This window comes from Melanostigma gelatinosum, assembly GCF_949748355.1.
Source record: "Melanostigma gelatinosum genome assembly, chromosome: 8".
In the NCBI taxonomy this organism is placed as follows: Eukaryota; Metazoa; Chordata; class Actinopteri; order Perciformes; family Zoarcidae; genus Melanostigma; species Melanostigma gelatinosum.
The window spans coordinates 21059041-21074680 of NC_136641.1; the positions used below are offsets into that span (position 1 = coordinate 21059041).

A 15640-nucleotide genomic window follows, 5' to 3' on the forward strand; every position below is an offset into this window, starting at 1 on the left:
GACAAAGACGGTGATGAAACACAAAGCAGGTTATGTGATACACGTGAGGGCCGACTGTCTTCACCAAGCTCAAGGCTCGCTGCTTTGTTTAAAGTTTAAAAGACATTTTTAAAACAACGGTGCTCTGCCTTTTTAAAAGCCGTGACACTTGGTCACTAGGTCTCCCTGTTGGGGATGGAGAAAGGCTCAAATGTGTCTACTAGACTGCTGAATGCTTATTATTTAAAATGATGGTATTGATGATTCCCCCTTTCGGTTATTTGAAGTAGGCGCTGGTTTCTAATATTTCTTTTCATAATTTCTAAACATTTTCTCTAATTCTCTAAAAAAAAACTTTTTTTATGACATTTTATTATTTATTTTTCATTATTTTTAGTTAGTTATTCTTTCATAACATTTGAATAATTATTTTTTACAGTTCCCCCTCTCCATTAGGGCTGTTTTATTTTTAATCAATCACACATTGCTCCCAAAACTAAATGCTGAAGTTTGAATTATTGTTCTTACAGTATACACCGATAGACTGAGGAAAATACGTCTTGATCTTTTTTTAATGAAAGGATAATAAAAGGTCTTAAACAAAGCAGTGAGCTTTGGCTGTTAATTATAACGGGTTGTGAAATATGTTTGCCTTCTTTTGTTTCATAGTGATACAACTTTGTAAATAAGGGGAGGAAATGTGCAAAATCATCATTATGATCCTTAACTGCGAGTTACACGTCTACTAAGTCACGTTTTAGTCAGACCTCTGCAGTCTCGTCCTCATTCAAGTAATATTGAAGACACTGAAGTTGAAATATTAATACTCACAACTTTTTGCTCTCAAAGAGTAAGCAGAAAATATATTTTGGTATACATAGCAGACCTTAAAAAAGACAAAATGTTAGCACCGATGTAAATGAGTGAGGTCATTTTGGGCAAAATCACTGGTGCACTTCGGTGAGATGAATGTAATTTGAATAGAAACGTTTTAAAAAGCACAGAAAAAGGCTCGTAAAAACCATCAAATGCACCACAGCTACAGATGAACACGATTGGATCAGACTTAAAATCACTGTTAAGATTATTTGTCAAAACAATATAAAATACAGATCACACAGACAGATTCGTCAATTAAATACAGGATAAAAAAGTGTTACTACAGATTTTTAGCCAGTAAATCGGTGTTGAGGTAGAGACCTGAGGCCCGAACCACGACGCAAGTTCAATGGCTCTCTTTGGCTTCACTGAAGTCTTAGAAATATTAGGAACAACATCCAAATATGAAAACGACGTGTAGGTATCACTATAAAGACATTTTGTCCAATGATGAACGAACAACTATGAATGATCGACTTAAAATAAGGTGAAGTAAAGCTCTTCCTGCTGCCAAAGGAGAGATTAATCATAAGTGGTTCATGTCAGGATCCTGTAGGAATGACTCGCCAGCGTTGCGATACTGGAAAACCTGAACTAAGCCCAAAGATAGCCGGTTAACCGTCTGATCTCGCTTCGTGATTCAGGCCAATGTTCTGAGCAAAATCATTGTTTGATCACAGCACCATCGTCTATCAAAGGAAACCTGGGGAAGAAAACGAACTGAAAAGTGTCAGTGCCTGCTGGTGATCGTGGCTCATGGACTGACAACTCACAGGATTGGAGGAGCTCAAGAGTAAACACTACAAGTCAAAACAGTCAAATCTAAATTGAATCTTTCGTAAAAAAAGACTGGAGAGTTTGAACAGGCTAGTAAGGCAGGGCGGGGATAAAGCAGTAGGTTTACCGCTGCTGTTCTGTTCACAGTCGCTATTCACATTCAAAGTAATCCTTCAGCGGGGCGAAGAGGTGGCGAATAACGGGGACGCTCCAGGAGCGGCCAAGGACTCTCTGCCTTTGCGCGCGACCCATGTTGTTCACGTCTGTGTAATGTTTGGGGAAGCCAAAGATCCTAAAAGAGTCAATCAAGTTGAAAATGTTACAAGAAAAAAAAATCTCATCATCAAATATGTGTTCCGAGGTCACAACCCCAGAGGTGGACTACAAGAAAAATATTTTCCAAAAGGCTTACTGTTCCATTTCGGTGCACCACAGGTAGTCCTCTTTGCCGTTCATGGTGACAGGAAGTGAACCCATCTTTCCCTGCCTTATAGAGTTGGACTTTGTTGTGATGGTGCGGACTTTCTCGAACTGCAGGAAGAGACGACGTATCGGAATCAGGGTGTTTCTACAGAGTTCACCAACTTAAGTTTAAGACATTTTAAGACCCACAGAATGCAATTCAAGAGCTGCAGATACCCTGGTTATACGGTTGCTTCAACAACAACAACAGAGTCAGGTTATCATCTATCATCTATAGAAAACCAAATGCTTCTACCATTGCTGTGCGTCCGCCTTCCAAACACTCCTGGAGGCCCACTTTGTCATCAAGAGACGTAGCAAGAGGTCTAAAGAGAAACGCAGACAGGTGTGTAAACTGAACAAATGGGGACCCATTTATGTTTTACAGTGCGAGGATATGCATGAAGAAAGGGCATTGTGTATTATTATGTACCTGTTCATGCCAGGGAGGTTTCCCCAAAAGTAGCGTGCTCTGTGAGCAGGACTAACTTTGATGGCATCGATCAAAATTGGATTACACTGGAGAAGAAAAGGGAGAAAGATAATAAATGAGCAATAAAACTTAATGAAGTCGGTTTCCTGCCATTGGGCTGAGAGGCTACTTTCACCGGCTATCAACAATAATCACCTCAAGGAATCTGCAGATATCTGATTTATCGTGGCCACTCATGAAAACCACGTTCTCAAACAGCCAGAAGAACGGACGGTTGTCGCCCTCCTTCGGCTTCAGCAAGTGCAGAAGGCGGTAGAACTCAAAAAAGAGCCTTCCAGTGCCCTCTGCAGGACAGAGAGAGAAAGAGAGGGTTATTAAAGAAGAAGAGTTAATGTGTGGAGAGGAGAGCGAAACCAGTATCCAGTATTTCATCAGTTACTACTTGTTACAGCATGCGCAGCTACCAAAATGCCTTTCACAGACGTTTGAAAGCTGCATACCAAATAATCCTTTTCGCAGAGGGTTGACCATGGACAGGTCGTTGCATGGACTGCCTCCAATCAGAAGATCAAATGGACCCCATTCAGCCACCTGCAACACACAACCACATTGTTCAACTTGAGTTCATATTCTTGTGTAGTCTTTAGCCAACGACCACACTGCTCCAGCTCCTACTCACGTGTTTCCTTGTGATGGTCCGAACATCGTTGACATACTCGATCTTTCCCTCGTGCTTGATCATCCCCACAGCGATTGAATCGTCACAAATCTCTGAAGCAATGTAGCGCTCCATCTTGAAGCCCAGATCTCTGAGCACCAGGTAGCCTGTCATGATGCAACAGCAGTTAAAAACAGGCCACTCATAAGGAGGAATACACACAGTTTATTCAATGTAAACTTCAGAAACGTTTGAGTGAAGGTAACTGTCTGAGTGAAGCTTTCAAAGACGCAGTAGCACGAAGAAGACATCACAGAGGCCGCATGAGTTTGTCTAAGAAACAAGATTGTCACATGACATGATAACCAACCTGTTGCAATGCCGTCAAAAAGCGAGAGCACCTTGATTGGTCGACGCTGGTCAGCAGGGATGGAGGGGTACACTCTGTGAGGCTCCTGTGATAAAAAACAGAACTACTTTCAGTACCACTGCACCAATTAGTTCAATAACAGCATTCAGCAAGAGACAGTTGTAATCTACATAAAACCTGTTAAATCAGCTGGACCTTTATTTTTGTTACTAGTTAAGAGTGTAAAAGTGTCACCAACGGAAGACTTGTCACTAGAAATATGATGAATCTTGACTGTCAGGGAACAAGGACGACTACCTAAAGCTGTAACTACATGTGTTTTCCCCTTCAATTAGTTGATTAATCATTTCGACATAAAATGAAATGGCAACTAGTTTGATAATCGGTTAATAGTTTCATCATCATTTAATCATTTATTAAACAAACACATAATATTCTCTGGTTTCAGAGAACATACATTTGAAACCTGAACATTTCTGCAAATTACTTTGTGACGTAAAGAATAAAGTCGCAGTGGAACTACAGAGTTTATCCCTCAAATTAAACAGAACGAACAACTTCAGTGTCGAAAATTACGTTTTTGTTTGTTTCTCAAACTAATATAATTCTGCTGATGCCGTCTGTCCTCCACCTTCAAACAAGCCAACATTTGAACTGGAAGTGTGCGCTGAGAGGATAAAGTGTGGTACGTACGAACGCCATGGCGCTGTTGTTGGCAAAGAAGTCCTGAACCTTGACGCTCCAGTCTGGTCTGAGTTTGAGGTTTCCTTCGCACTGTGACGGCTTGCACATGTAGCAGCTCCATGGATCGATGTCTTTCAGCTTGTCAAAGGTTCCCGGACCCACCAGGATTTCCACACAGTCCTTACAGAAACATCTGGGACAGACGGAGAACGTCCGAGAACGTAAATGTCAGTGAGAATATCGTAACTGTGCAGACACAAAACAAGAAATGGGGCAATGTCGGTAACAAAGAGTGACCAATCTTCATTGACCATCATTGCTATTTATTATTAGTCATTGAGGTAGTTGAAAGTTATGGAACGATAATCAACATAATCAACAATAAACATCCATAGACACACTTTGAAATTGTGATAAAAAGGCTCTTTAAAACTCCAGAACTTGCCAGAGAATTATCATATTTTTACGGTTTCTTCTGTATCAAAGTAATTCAGCAACAGTTGTCTGAATATCCATGGGTGCATTGCCATCAGGAGACGCTAATAGTTAATTCAGGATACTCTTAATGGTGCCAATTTGTGAAAATGTGAAAATAAATATATGCTATCAAGCTGTAGCACACAGCGTACCTCACTGCATCCACATTTTACTTTCGGTTTAAATACTCCAAAGCATTATGGGAACTGTAGGAGTGTTCCCCTATATTTTTGCGCTGGTGCTTAAATTTCACAAAATCATCATCATGGCGGATTCAGTGTTTTTAGTTGAACATTCGGTCAAACCAGATCAGTGATGTTGTTCTGCCCTCATTGTTCTCCGTGAAGTTAGCTGTGAGTGATGTAATGTAGCCCCGGAGTGTTTTATGTGGAGTGATAACTGCACCCCCCTGCACATCCCTGTCTCTCTACTTAAACACACTCGTCACTTTTAACATTCATACACTTCACTTGGTTTACGGTCCTGTTATCTGTTTTTGTGTGCACTTCCATATCCTATATTCCATAGCTTATTGTACATTTCAAATATGTTTCTATTTCCTGCACTGTGCTGACTGTTTTTGACAGTTAAATGTTGTTCGATAGTTCAGTGTTATTTGATAGTTCAATGTTATTTTGATAGTTAAATGTTATTGTTTATTGTTGAATGTTATACACCTTCCGCCACGACAAATTCCTTGCAGGTGAAAACTTGCTTGGCAATAAACGGTTCTGATTCTGATTCTGATCACTGTGCCAGTTTAATAATAGCCTTTAAAGTACTACTTTTCTTGTCAGCAACCAGCTTTAAAAGTGACTTATTTTCTGTTTAAATAGGTGCTGTGATTTTTTTCTTGACATGTTAGTTTTACAATTACTTTCTTGTCATTCACAACTGTCATTTTGATAAACAACAGTCATCAATACAACACCTGAGCTGTGTTTACCTGCAGCAGCTGGCGTTGCCACACAGGATGACCTCTGTGCCGCCGCAGCACACGGTGCAATACGACTGGTAGCCGTCTTCATCGTAGCGAAACAGCGTCTCTGTGAAGTTCCCCTGCAAACAGTGACATGTTGGTTGTGCAGCATTTGTGCAGTGTTGTGCAGCATCTGGAACGGGGTAACGCAGGCCAGATAAAGTAGCCAGAGATAGATTGTTGGATTGTAAGATTACCTTGCATTTCAGACAGAGACCGCCTTCAAACAACGGGTGCTGCACTTCAATCTCAGATGATCCACAAGACAAACAAAAATCTGAAATACCATTTTTAGAATTAGGAATATTTATATCGAAGACGGTTTTAAATCACATACTGCTTCAATACGTTCAGACAAAACTTACTTTCAATAGTTTTGCCTTTTTCTTTGACCAGTTCTCTTATTAATTCTGTAAAGTAAAATATTACAACAAATCACAAATGCGGAAAAATAACGAGGACATAAAATGACTGAATCTAGTAGGTCATATTTACTTTCATAAGAGTTTGTCGTCATGTTTGTGGATCAAATGTGGACAACAATAATACGCACCTCTGTTGTAGGTGATGACGGGTGCGTTTGCCTTATTTTTAAGAAGGTATTTCCTTTTTGCTGGAGGCTGGTAGTCAGACATCGCAGAGTCAGAATCTTGATGTGCAGCCGCATCTTGAAGACAAGAAAAACATGTAATCAAGATTCAATCAAAACAAAAAGATGTTTTTCAAGTGGAAGTGTTTGTAGAGCCACAGAAAGACATCTACAAACTGACGACGCACGACAAAATGTGATGACGAATATTGTGGGTTTATTTCTAAAATCTTAACACACATAGCAGCACTGTCTGAACCAGTCTGCTCTCTGAGTCTTTCTGTAAATCCACTCATTAATAAATAAGTAAATGTTAATAAATGTACCAGCAGATGCAAATCCTTCAGGTCCGGAAGGCAGGAATCCTCCAGAAGCCCAGTCCAGCATCAGCTTCAGCTCTTTTTCTCTATTTCCTTTCGCCCCAGGAAAAGACTTCCGACATCGCTCACCCGCCAACTGAAGAGTACACATTCAACAAGTTACAAGTAAATGTTTGCAAAAACAGACATTTTTACCATTGATAGAGTCAAATGGTCACTCAGCTGTTTGAAATCAGATTATGTTTCATTAATCTATTTCCACAAGCTGTTTAATAAGTGCTCAGTTTGGTCCTAATCCACAAACCTTCTGATTGCATCCAAGTGAAAGTAAAAATAAATAAAAAACAAATAGCCACTGTCGCCAATATGTTTGTTTTCGTTGTTAGTTGTCACTTTTAACAGAGATAATAATACTTATAGTGAGATAAGAACTAATTCATATTAAAAATGTTGCATTTGAATAGATGGAAAGAGTGGAATGGCATTGAATATGTTTTAAAGGTTCAAATACTCCAGTATATAATAATAACTAATAACTCTGTTATCCATTCGGCTAAACTCCTCTTATTAAACTGATAAAAACACATCAAAGACGGGAGATTTCCAGAGTGAATCTGGGCTTTTTTCACCGCAATCACAGAGACACATCTTGAAAAATGACGGCAGCATTAATGAGATGAGAACTGACTTCATGCTGTCTGCTTCCATTTGACCAAAACTTCATCGGAAGAGACATCAGACGTGAATCCGTTTAGAGACACGGGATGTGGTACAAAATGTTTTGGTTTCTTACCTCAATGATCTGGTAGATGGCTTCCTTGTAGATGGGCAAGCTGGCAAAGGAGTTTTTGCAGAAGCACTTGGTAAAGGTCCTAAATGTCAACAGACTCTCCGTATAGATCTGGAACAGAAAGCAATGATGATGCTAAAGTACAATTCAACTCATGTGAAGTGTTTCCGCGGCTCGAGCACATTAACTGTACTGCTTACCTCTGAGAACATCCCGTCTCCGAACCACTCCACCCTTCGCATGCCCGGGGAAGCTGACTTGCTTTTCCAAGGCATCACCAGCCCAGGCCACCAGGAAAAGCCTTTCACTTTCCCCCACACCAGCTCCCCAGTCAGAAACCCTTTCCCATCCTGCAGATGTACAAAAACAAACAATTGAGAATTACTTTTCACCTCAAGGAAGAAAACCGAACAGACATTTTCTATGACATTATGTTTGATCGTCAGAGTTTGAGAATAACTGTATGGTGGGCTTTTTGTTGCAGCCGTTATATTACCTGGTAGGCCTGTTTCCGTCGAGTTCTTGGTGTGGGTTTACTGAAGGGGGATGTCTCTTCTCCCTGAGATTCAAACACATTTAAAACAGAGTCAAATATTTTACCCTAACCCACATAGACGCGTTTCTTTGTCTTTTTAGGGGGTGCCAGGGGCTCTTTAGTGGGAGATAGCAGGTCAGCAGTATCATCTGAAAGCTGGGAACCTGACGTTCACCTGACTCAGATGCAGCTTAGAAGTGTGTCAAGTATATGATGGCCATACAATGCTCTGTTACGTCTCGTAAATCGTAGCAACAATTGTTTTGGTGATACCATTTCAAACACAGATTGTTTTTACCACACGACAAATTTATAAAAAATCCCTTTAAAATCCCACATTACGACACCAACACCTTGAGCAACACCATAGAAAAAGTAATGCTGTGATTTGGCATCAAAGATTTTTGACATTTTGCGTTTGCATTTTTCAGCAATTGGATGGCAAGCTCCTCAGATATTCAGATATCTTGAGGTGAAGTCTAGGGACCCCTCCGAAGATCACCATGCCAGTTGTCCTGACCCAAATCATTTCCTAACTGTGGAGCATTGTCCAGCCCTCACGCTGGATTCAGCAGGTTGTCGAGTTTCATATGACACCAGTATCTTCACTCGAACAGGTGGGCTTTCATGTTATGTTAAATGTAACATAAAATGTAACAATGACTGCATCGATGTTCATTTTAAGGTTCCCTGTGGTGTTTCAGACCTCTAGTAGCCTTATTCAAAAGGACTCAGAAATCGTTGTAATCATGAAATCAGATGCAAATTTTTTTGTTTTGTTCTAATGGCATTTCAGCGGGCAGAGAGGCCAGTCATGGCCCAGTGGTATTCTGGTAGTACACCTACCACCTCATCTTGGGACTCCAGACCCTTTTTGCTGTCCTTATCAACACCTTCGGGGGTGGAGCAGGTTCTAGCACCAGCCTGAAACACTGTACGGGCCTGTGGCTTCTGGCGCAAGCTTCTCTCCCAGCCATAACCTCCTCTAATAGCCATCTGAGAGACAATACACTCCCATTACACACTCAAATATCATGCACATGCAAACGTGGGCAAAAGGACTGTTAGTATAAGAGGGTGGTGTCTGTCTAGTTGTGTGTGTGTGTGTGTGTGTGTATAGCTGACTGTTTTAATGGTCAGATGATTAACACGTCCTATTTTTCATCAAAGATCCAGCTTTTATAACCTTGTTCTTTTCTGAAAGTCTGTTACCTCTTTCCACACAGCGCCATTTTGTTCAGGTGTATCTGCGTTTTCTTTGGAAGGAAATGGAAAGTATTTTAGTATGTTTTACTGGTGAGATTATTACAAATACTATATCTGCAGTCTGACATGTTAAAACTGGAAATCTGAAGGATTACAGTATCCTGAACCTGATGCTCATTTCAAAATATTTAAAAAATAAAAGACTTGCCAGAATGATACCGCGGGGTTTTCCTTTACTTACGATGTATCTTCGTGAGGCGGACTTCACAGTGCTTCACTGTCGCATTAAGTCCATTCTGGTCTAGAAAATCAGATAGAGGTGTTAACGACAATGGGGATCGATTACATTGACATCTTCATACCTGCAAACTCATAAGAGGTGAAAAAGGTGACAAGCACCCGAACCCAAAACCCTGTCGGGGGGTTACCCCGGAGAATTTTATTTTAAATATGAACTTTAAAATGTAGCATTCTGTTGTACTCTGAGAAGAAAATTAAGTGACTGTTACTATATGGCTTCATATTAACTTCCACTGTTACTGTACGGCTTCATATTAACTTCCTGTTACTGTACGGCTTCATATTAACTTCCACTGTTACTGTATGGCTTCATAATAACTTCCACTGTTACTGTATGGCTTCATATTAACTTCCACTGTTACTATACGGCTTCATATTAACTTCCACTGTTACTGTATGGCTTCATATTAACTTCCACTGTTACTGTATGGCTTCATATTAACTTCCACTGTTACTGTACAGCTTCATATTAACTTCCACTGTTACTGTACAGCTTCATATTAACTTCCACTGTTACTGTACGGCTTCATATTAACTTCCACTGTTACTGTACGGCTTCATATTAACTTCCACTGTTACTGTACGGCTTCATATTAACTTCCACTGTTACTGTATGGCTTCATAATAACTTCCACTGTTACTGTATGGCTTCATATTAACTTCCACTGTTACTGTACGGCTTCATATTAACTTCCACTGTTACTGTACAGCTTCATATTAACTTCCACTGTTACTGTACGGCTTCATATTAACTTCCACTGTTACTGTACGGCTTCATATTAACTTCCACTGTTACTGTACGGCTTCATATTAACTTCCACTGTTACTGTACGGCTTCATATTAACTTCCACTGTTACTGTATGGCTTCATATTAACTTCCACTGTTACTGTATGGCTTCATATTAACTTCCACTGTTACTGTACAGCTTCATATTAACTTCCACTGTTACTGTACAGCTTCATATTAACTTCCACTGTTACTGTATGGCTTCATATTAACTTCCACTGTTACTGTATGGCTTCATATTAACTTCCACTGTTACTGTACAGCTGTTAGAATTGTGGCCTATCTTCTATTTGCAATTAATATGCATTCAATCCAGTTCAATTATTTAAATTAAAATGATAATCTACTCTGGCTAAAGTAGCTTATCAAGAGTAAAATAATAGCTGTAATCTATACAAACCTCTGCATTAGTAACCTTCTGAAATTAAGGTACAGGCACATTAACCCTCTCTCTCATGTCTTCACGGTTCTTGGGAGCAACTGCACTTGGGACTGTTGGTACACTGGCTGTGGTCATTACAGTGAACAGTGTCTGTCAGTGTGATGCGAGGACACATGTGCCCTTGTTGCTGTACTTTATCTCCTTGGAGCAGAGGCTGCATTTAGCATACCCTGCCTTATCAATGCATTTAAAACACTGTGACAGCGGGAAGCTGTACTCACGTCTGTTTAGACCGCCACCTTTATCCAGGCCCAGCTCCACTCACATCTCAGCCCTGCGTCAAGCTGCGCTACAGACAGCCTCCTCTCCCTGAAGCTCTTTGACCTCATCATCTCATCAGTATCTGGGCCTCATGTTTCAAGTTATTCTGACCACGAAATCGCCTCATTCTACATTGAGTTAAAACAAACAACCTACAACCAGATGCGCCGGTGTTGCATCTGGGGGCTGCATGTTTCATGACGTTACGTTTTTTCCTTCGCGATACTGGCGAACGTTACCAGTCGAGAAAGCTCCGCATGCAGTTGACGTTAACTTAACCCAGCAAGCCTGAGCTGTAACGGAACATAACGGAACTTAAACTGTAACGGAGGGAAGATGTAGACATCTTAACGCTGATTGGCCAAGACTCGACACGTCACATCAAAGATGTTTTATTTGCAAAGATCACAACATCACCTTTTCTCCTCGTCTCACTCCAATCTGAGAAACGCTGGCTGGCCAGATGATTTATCGGATTGTTAAATCATGTTAGATTTCACTTTACCCGACGGATTCATCTTACCTTCAGTGTGAGCTGTGGAGTCGTTGCTGGTGGAGTCAGAGAGAGCGCTGTCAGACGTGTTGTCACACTCGCTTTCTGTCAAGGCCTCGCTCTCCGAAAACATCACGGCATCTTTGTTCTCCAGGGCCTGCGACAGGAAAGTACAGAAAGTGCACAGAATTAATGATATTAAAGATGTGAAGACTAAACACAAACACAGACAAAAGATGTTTTTACATACCTGAGTAAAAACCTGCTGAGCCTCTAGGGGAGGGCAGGGAAGAGACAACAGGGTCAGAACAAGCTTTCTGAAGATTGATGTTGGATTGATGTCCTTCAGTACGCTAGCCCAGTGTTTCTCCGGAGAAACCACTTCTGACTTGTCTTTCTCTCCCTCTTCAGCTTGCTGATACTCAAGGAATTCACGTGTGAGCTGGTTGACCTCCTCGGGGGAGCTGCAGATTCCCAGCTTGGTCCCAAGCTCCTCTACCACTTTCCCAGTCACCTTCGCTCTGCTCTGGGGGTTCAGCAGCTGAGCTATGCTACGTAGCACCTTGTCGCTTAGAGGCAGCTCCTTTGCAATGCAACCCGTGAGTGCAATGTAGAAAGACAACACCTCCTCTTTTAACAGTGGCAGTGCATCTGTAGCCTGAGACTCTTTCAGGAAGTCTTTCACAGCTTTCCCACCCAGACTGAGTTTGGAGCCCGACAGGTGGAATTTCTTGTCCTTAAGGATTTGGGGATCGCGTTTTTTGAGGAAGCGAGCAGCAGCTTCAGGTTGAAGGAAGTAGGAGGTGTAGGTGCACAGCAGGCTACTGGCCTCTTCCAGGATGAGCAGCATATCCCCTCGGGCAGCTCCCTCCTGTGCCTGCAGATGCCTTTGGAAACTGTGCAGAGGCTTCAAGGCCTGCTCCAGGAACATAAATGTTGCCCTGACTTTGGGATCCCGCAGCTGTGAGCAGATTAACTTGGCCTTTTTATCGCCCTTGTCACAAGACTTGAAGTAAATCATGAGATCTGTCCATATTTCTACGATTTTTGGGACCAACGGGCAGATTTTAAGGCAGCTGGCGTTGGGATGAGATGATGGACTATCCGCAGTGATGTCCGAGCCAAAAAGAGCCTCGAGGTTGACATTCTTGGTAGTGGAGGAGGAGTAGTGAGCATGGAGATCTACCATCAACTCTTGAGCCTGATCGGAGAGCTCCTTAATCCCAGCATGGCAAGCAGCATCCGCGATGGCATACAGCCCTCCTAAGGCTACTGTGTTCGGGTTAAGTTCCCTGAGCTGCGAGTAGATCTGCTCAGAGGCCGCACCGTTACCGTCAGAATAAACAGCGGCAAGATTATCTGTGTGTAACCCGGATTTCTTCAAGGTCTCCACCACTGCTGCTGCTGCCGTTTGATCTTCTGCGTCATCCTCTGACTGATGAGCATCCAGAAACTGGATGCAGTGCCTGGAGGTTTTGACATCAAAAAACCCAACAAGGACCACAGAGACAGTGTCGTCCTTTCCCAGTGTACACCCTCCATAGATGTATACACAGTACGGAGTGTGTTGGCAAACAGATGCAATGTCGCTGGGATACTGCAACTCCAGTTTACGGCGTGCAAAATGTCTAGAAACATGTTCGCCTTCAGCGGGGCCAGTGTAGCAGTGCTTGCGAATGAACCGAATAGCTGCGTCGCTACGGGGCAGCGGTTTAGAGCGATTACTTTTACGGCTCGGGATGGTGGATATTCTAGCACTTTTCTTGTGTTTGATTGTTTCCTCGTGTCGCCTGAGTTCAATGGGGCCTTTCTGAAAGGTCTTGATGTTTCTGTCGCAAGAGCGGCAGAAGGTAGATTCCTCTCCAAGAGCACTATGGTCAGCCCAGTCAAACATGGCCTTCCACTTCTCAGTGAAAGGGTACACTTTAGTCGTCACAGTGCCCATCTCGTCCGTGTCTGAATCTAATTTAGATCCGTCTGACAAAGAAAGAGGAAACAATTATTGCTGCACAATCACTGTAAATCTGATGAACGAAACACGATGCACTTCTTTATTATACTATCACAGTGAAAAAGATGTTAAGTTACCTTTGTGCGATTTGTGAGGTACCACAATAGGGCCGATATCCTGGTTGTCCTGAGCCTTCACAGGGCTGTGTTCTTTATTTTTCACATTTGCCGTGTAGAAAGCTTTGAACCACTTCAGGACCTCAAAGTTTGCTTTGGAATCCCCTTTTATGAGCTGCTCAACTGGAATAGCCTAAAACAAGACAAAGGAGACATGACAACATTTAGAAATGAACCTAACTTCCATATTGACTTCCAAAATCTGCCTACCAGCACCCACCAGTTGTAATGCTACTCTACAGGAGAAAAGGTGCATACCTTTGTGATACCGCTCTTGCTGAAGGCCTCGTGTAGGAGACTGAAGTTGTGCTTACAGTCATCCGCACGTTGTGCATCGAGCTTCACCTTGGTCATGTCAACGGAGCCGGGAATGACCAGGTCCATGATCTGACAGTGAGATGCACCTGTGGGTAGGGTTGTCACGATACCAAAATGATGACTTTGATACGATACCTGCCATAAGTATCACGATACCGATACTTACGATACAATACCAGAATTCGATACAATACCACAAATACGATACTGGTATATTTATCTATACTAGTAATAAATAAAACATCTGTACGGTTCCTTTTACCAGCTTGTTCCTGACCTGCTTTTTGAACACTTAACAAACGGCATTAATATTAGTATTAGCATACAGCAAGATATTAATGAAAACTACATGGTGCCATGATTGCTGCTGACTCTGCTGGCATCTGTCTGACTGTCTGTGGGAGTGGGTGGGTAAACAATGCTTCATTTACTTGCATCGTGAGATTTGATATTTTCACTTCATATTTAATCTTAATTCATAGAATAATTATTTTTCCTGAACTAAAAATAAAAATAATGAGCTCAAGATCCATCCTCAGGCTCCACCAGCATGTCGCCATTTTGCATCAATTGTGTTTCATTTAGTACACGTTTGTGTGCATTGTGACCTCATGATCATATAGTAAGGCTACTCGTGTTAGCTGTATATCGGTGAGCTTGGGGTGTTCATGTTTATAATCACATTTCCTTACCCGTCGTTCTTTGAACTCTTTAAAAAGTTCGGGGTGTCTGTCGTTAAGGCTCTTTGCCGTGTTAGACGTGTTTCCTCACTTGGTCTGAAACACGTTTCGCAGACGGGTCTCTGTAGGTCAGTGGGCTTTCCTACACTGTCTGCAATATAGCCAAAGTACTTCCAGATGACATTTCTGGCATCTTGTTTTTCAAAAAGCCGAGGACGGTCTGCAAAAGCTCCTGCATGTCTCCCCTGTGATCACTCTCTGTGAGTGCGCGCGCTGCATGTTGCTGTGAGCGCGCTGGGCAGCCCCGCCCCCTTGCAGTCAATGCCTGCAGGCAGCGTGACAGGGAGCGGAGCAGCGTGTGTGCTCTGATCGGGCGCTATTTTAATAAAGTATCGATACTAAAAATATGCAAAAATCGTATCGTTTTTAACGTACAGGTACCGCGGTACCTTTTTAGTATCGATACACCGTGCAACCCTACCTGTGGGATCATACACACAACACACATAAAGACAGTTCAGTTTTGCTTTTTTTACAATAGTAGTTAGGAAACCACCTGCATAACAGTGAAATAGGGTTGATTTATAAAAGTGTGTATACAGACATGTAGGTGTGAAACTGAACTCAGATTCAGTTACAAGTTACAGAAGTACTGCTGTACAGTTGTGTTGTATTATATCTGCTCAAACTAATGATTCACCTGAACCCATCTCCCGCACATCTTTGAAGTTGGTCTTCAGCAGGTGGTTGATCCAGGTCACAGAAGAAAGGCGGCTGCTTTTATCCTGGGGGGAGTCTGGAATCACAACCACTGCACTTGCCATTTTGCAGCTCTCTAAGAAAGAAAACTTCATTATCATCATAGTTATCTCATCTTCATGTCTGTAATCTATTTTTACATGAACTGTAAATCAAACCTAATCATAAAATCTGAATCTTCGAGCACGATTTAGATCATTTCAAATCTCAATAATGAGATATATCACGATACAGCATTTAGCACAACATTGTTTTGTATAACTTTGTGGGAATTAAATACTTTACAAGTGAAAAGTACTGAGCATTTTCTCATTTAATTAAGAACTTCAGTGCA

General features: G+C 41.8%; 1 protein-coding gene across 1 annotated transcript; it reads right to left on the reverse strand.

The window, feature by feature from the left end:
* Window positions 1-443: 443 nt before the first annotated feature.
* dnmt3ba (DNA (cytosine-5-)-methyltransferase 3 beta, duplicate a) lies at window positions 444-15371 on the reverse strand (the record flags this gene model as incomplete). The annotated part of the gene is made up of 25 exons (XM_079273160.1): window positions 444-1927; window positions 2048-2166; window positions 2354-2423; window positions 2531-2616; window positions 2726-2874; window positions 3031-3121; window positions 3210-3355; window positions 3559-3643; window positions 4252-4435; window positions 5666-5778; window positions 5896-5975; window positions 6064-6108; window positions 6252-6365; window positions 6614-6743; window positions 7401-7508; window positions 7598-7747; window positions 7894-7956; window positions 8779-8928; window positions 9145-9188; window positions 9380-9439; window positions 11453-11579; window positions 11673-13399; window positions 13511-13682; window positions 13808-13953; window positions 15248-15371. 25 exons carry the CDS (start codon window positions 15369-15371, stop codon window positions 1786-1788), a joined length of 4425 nt encoding a protein of 1474 aa, XP_079129286.1. The 3' UTR covers window positions 444-1785.
* Window positions 15372-15640: the final 269 nt, after the last annotated feature.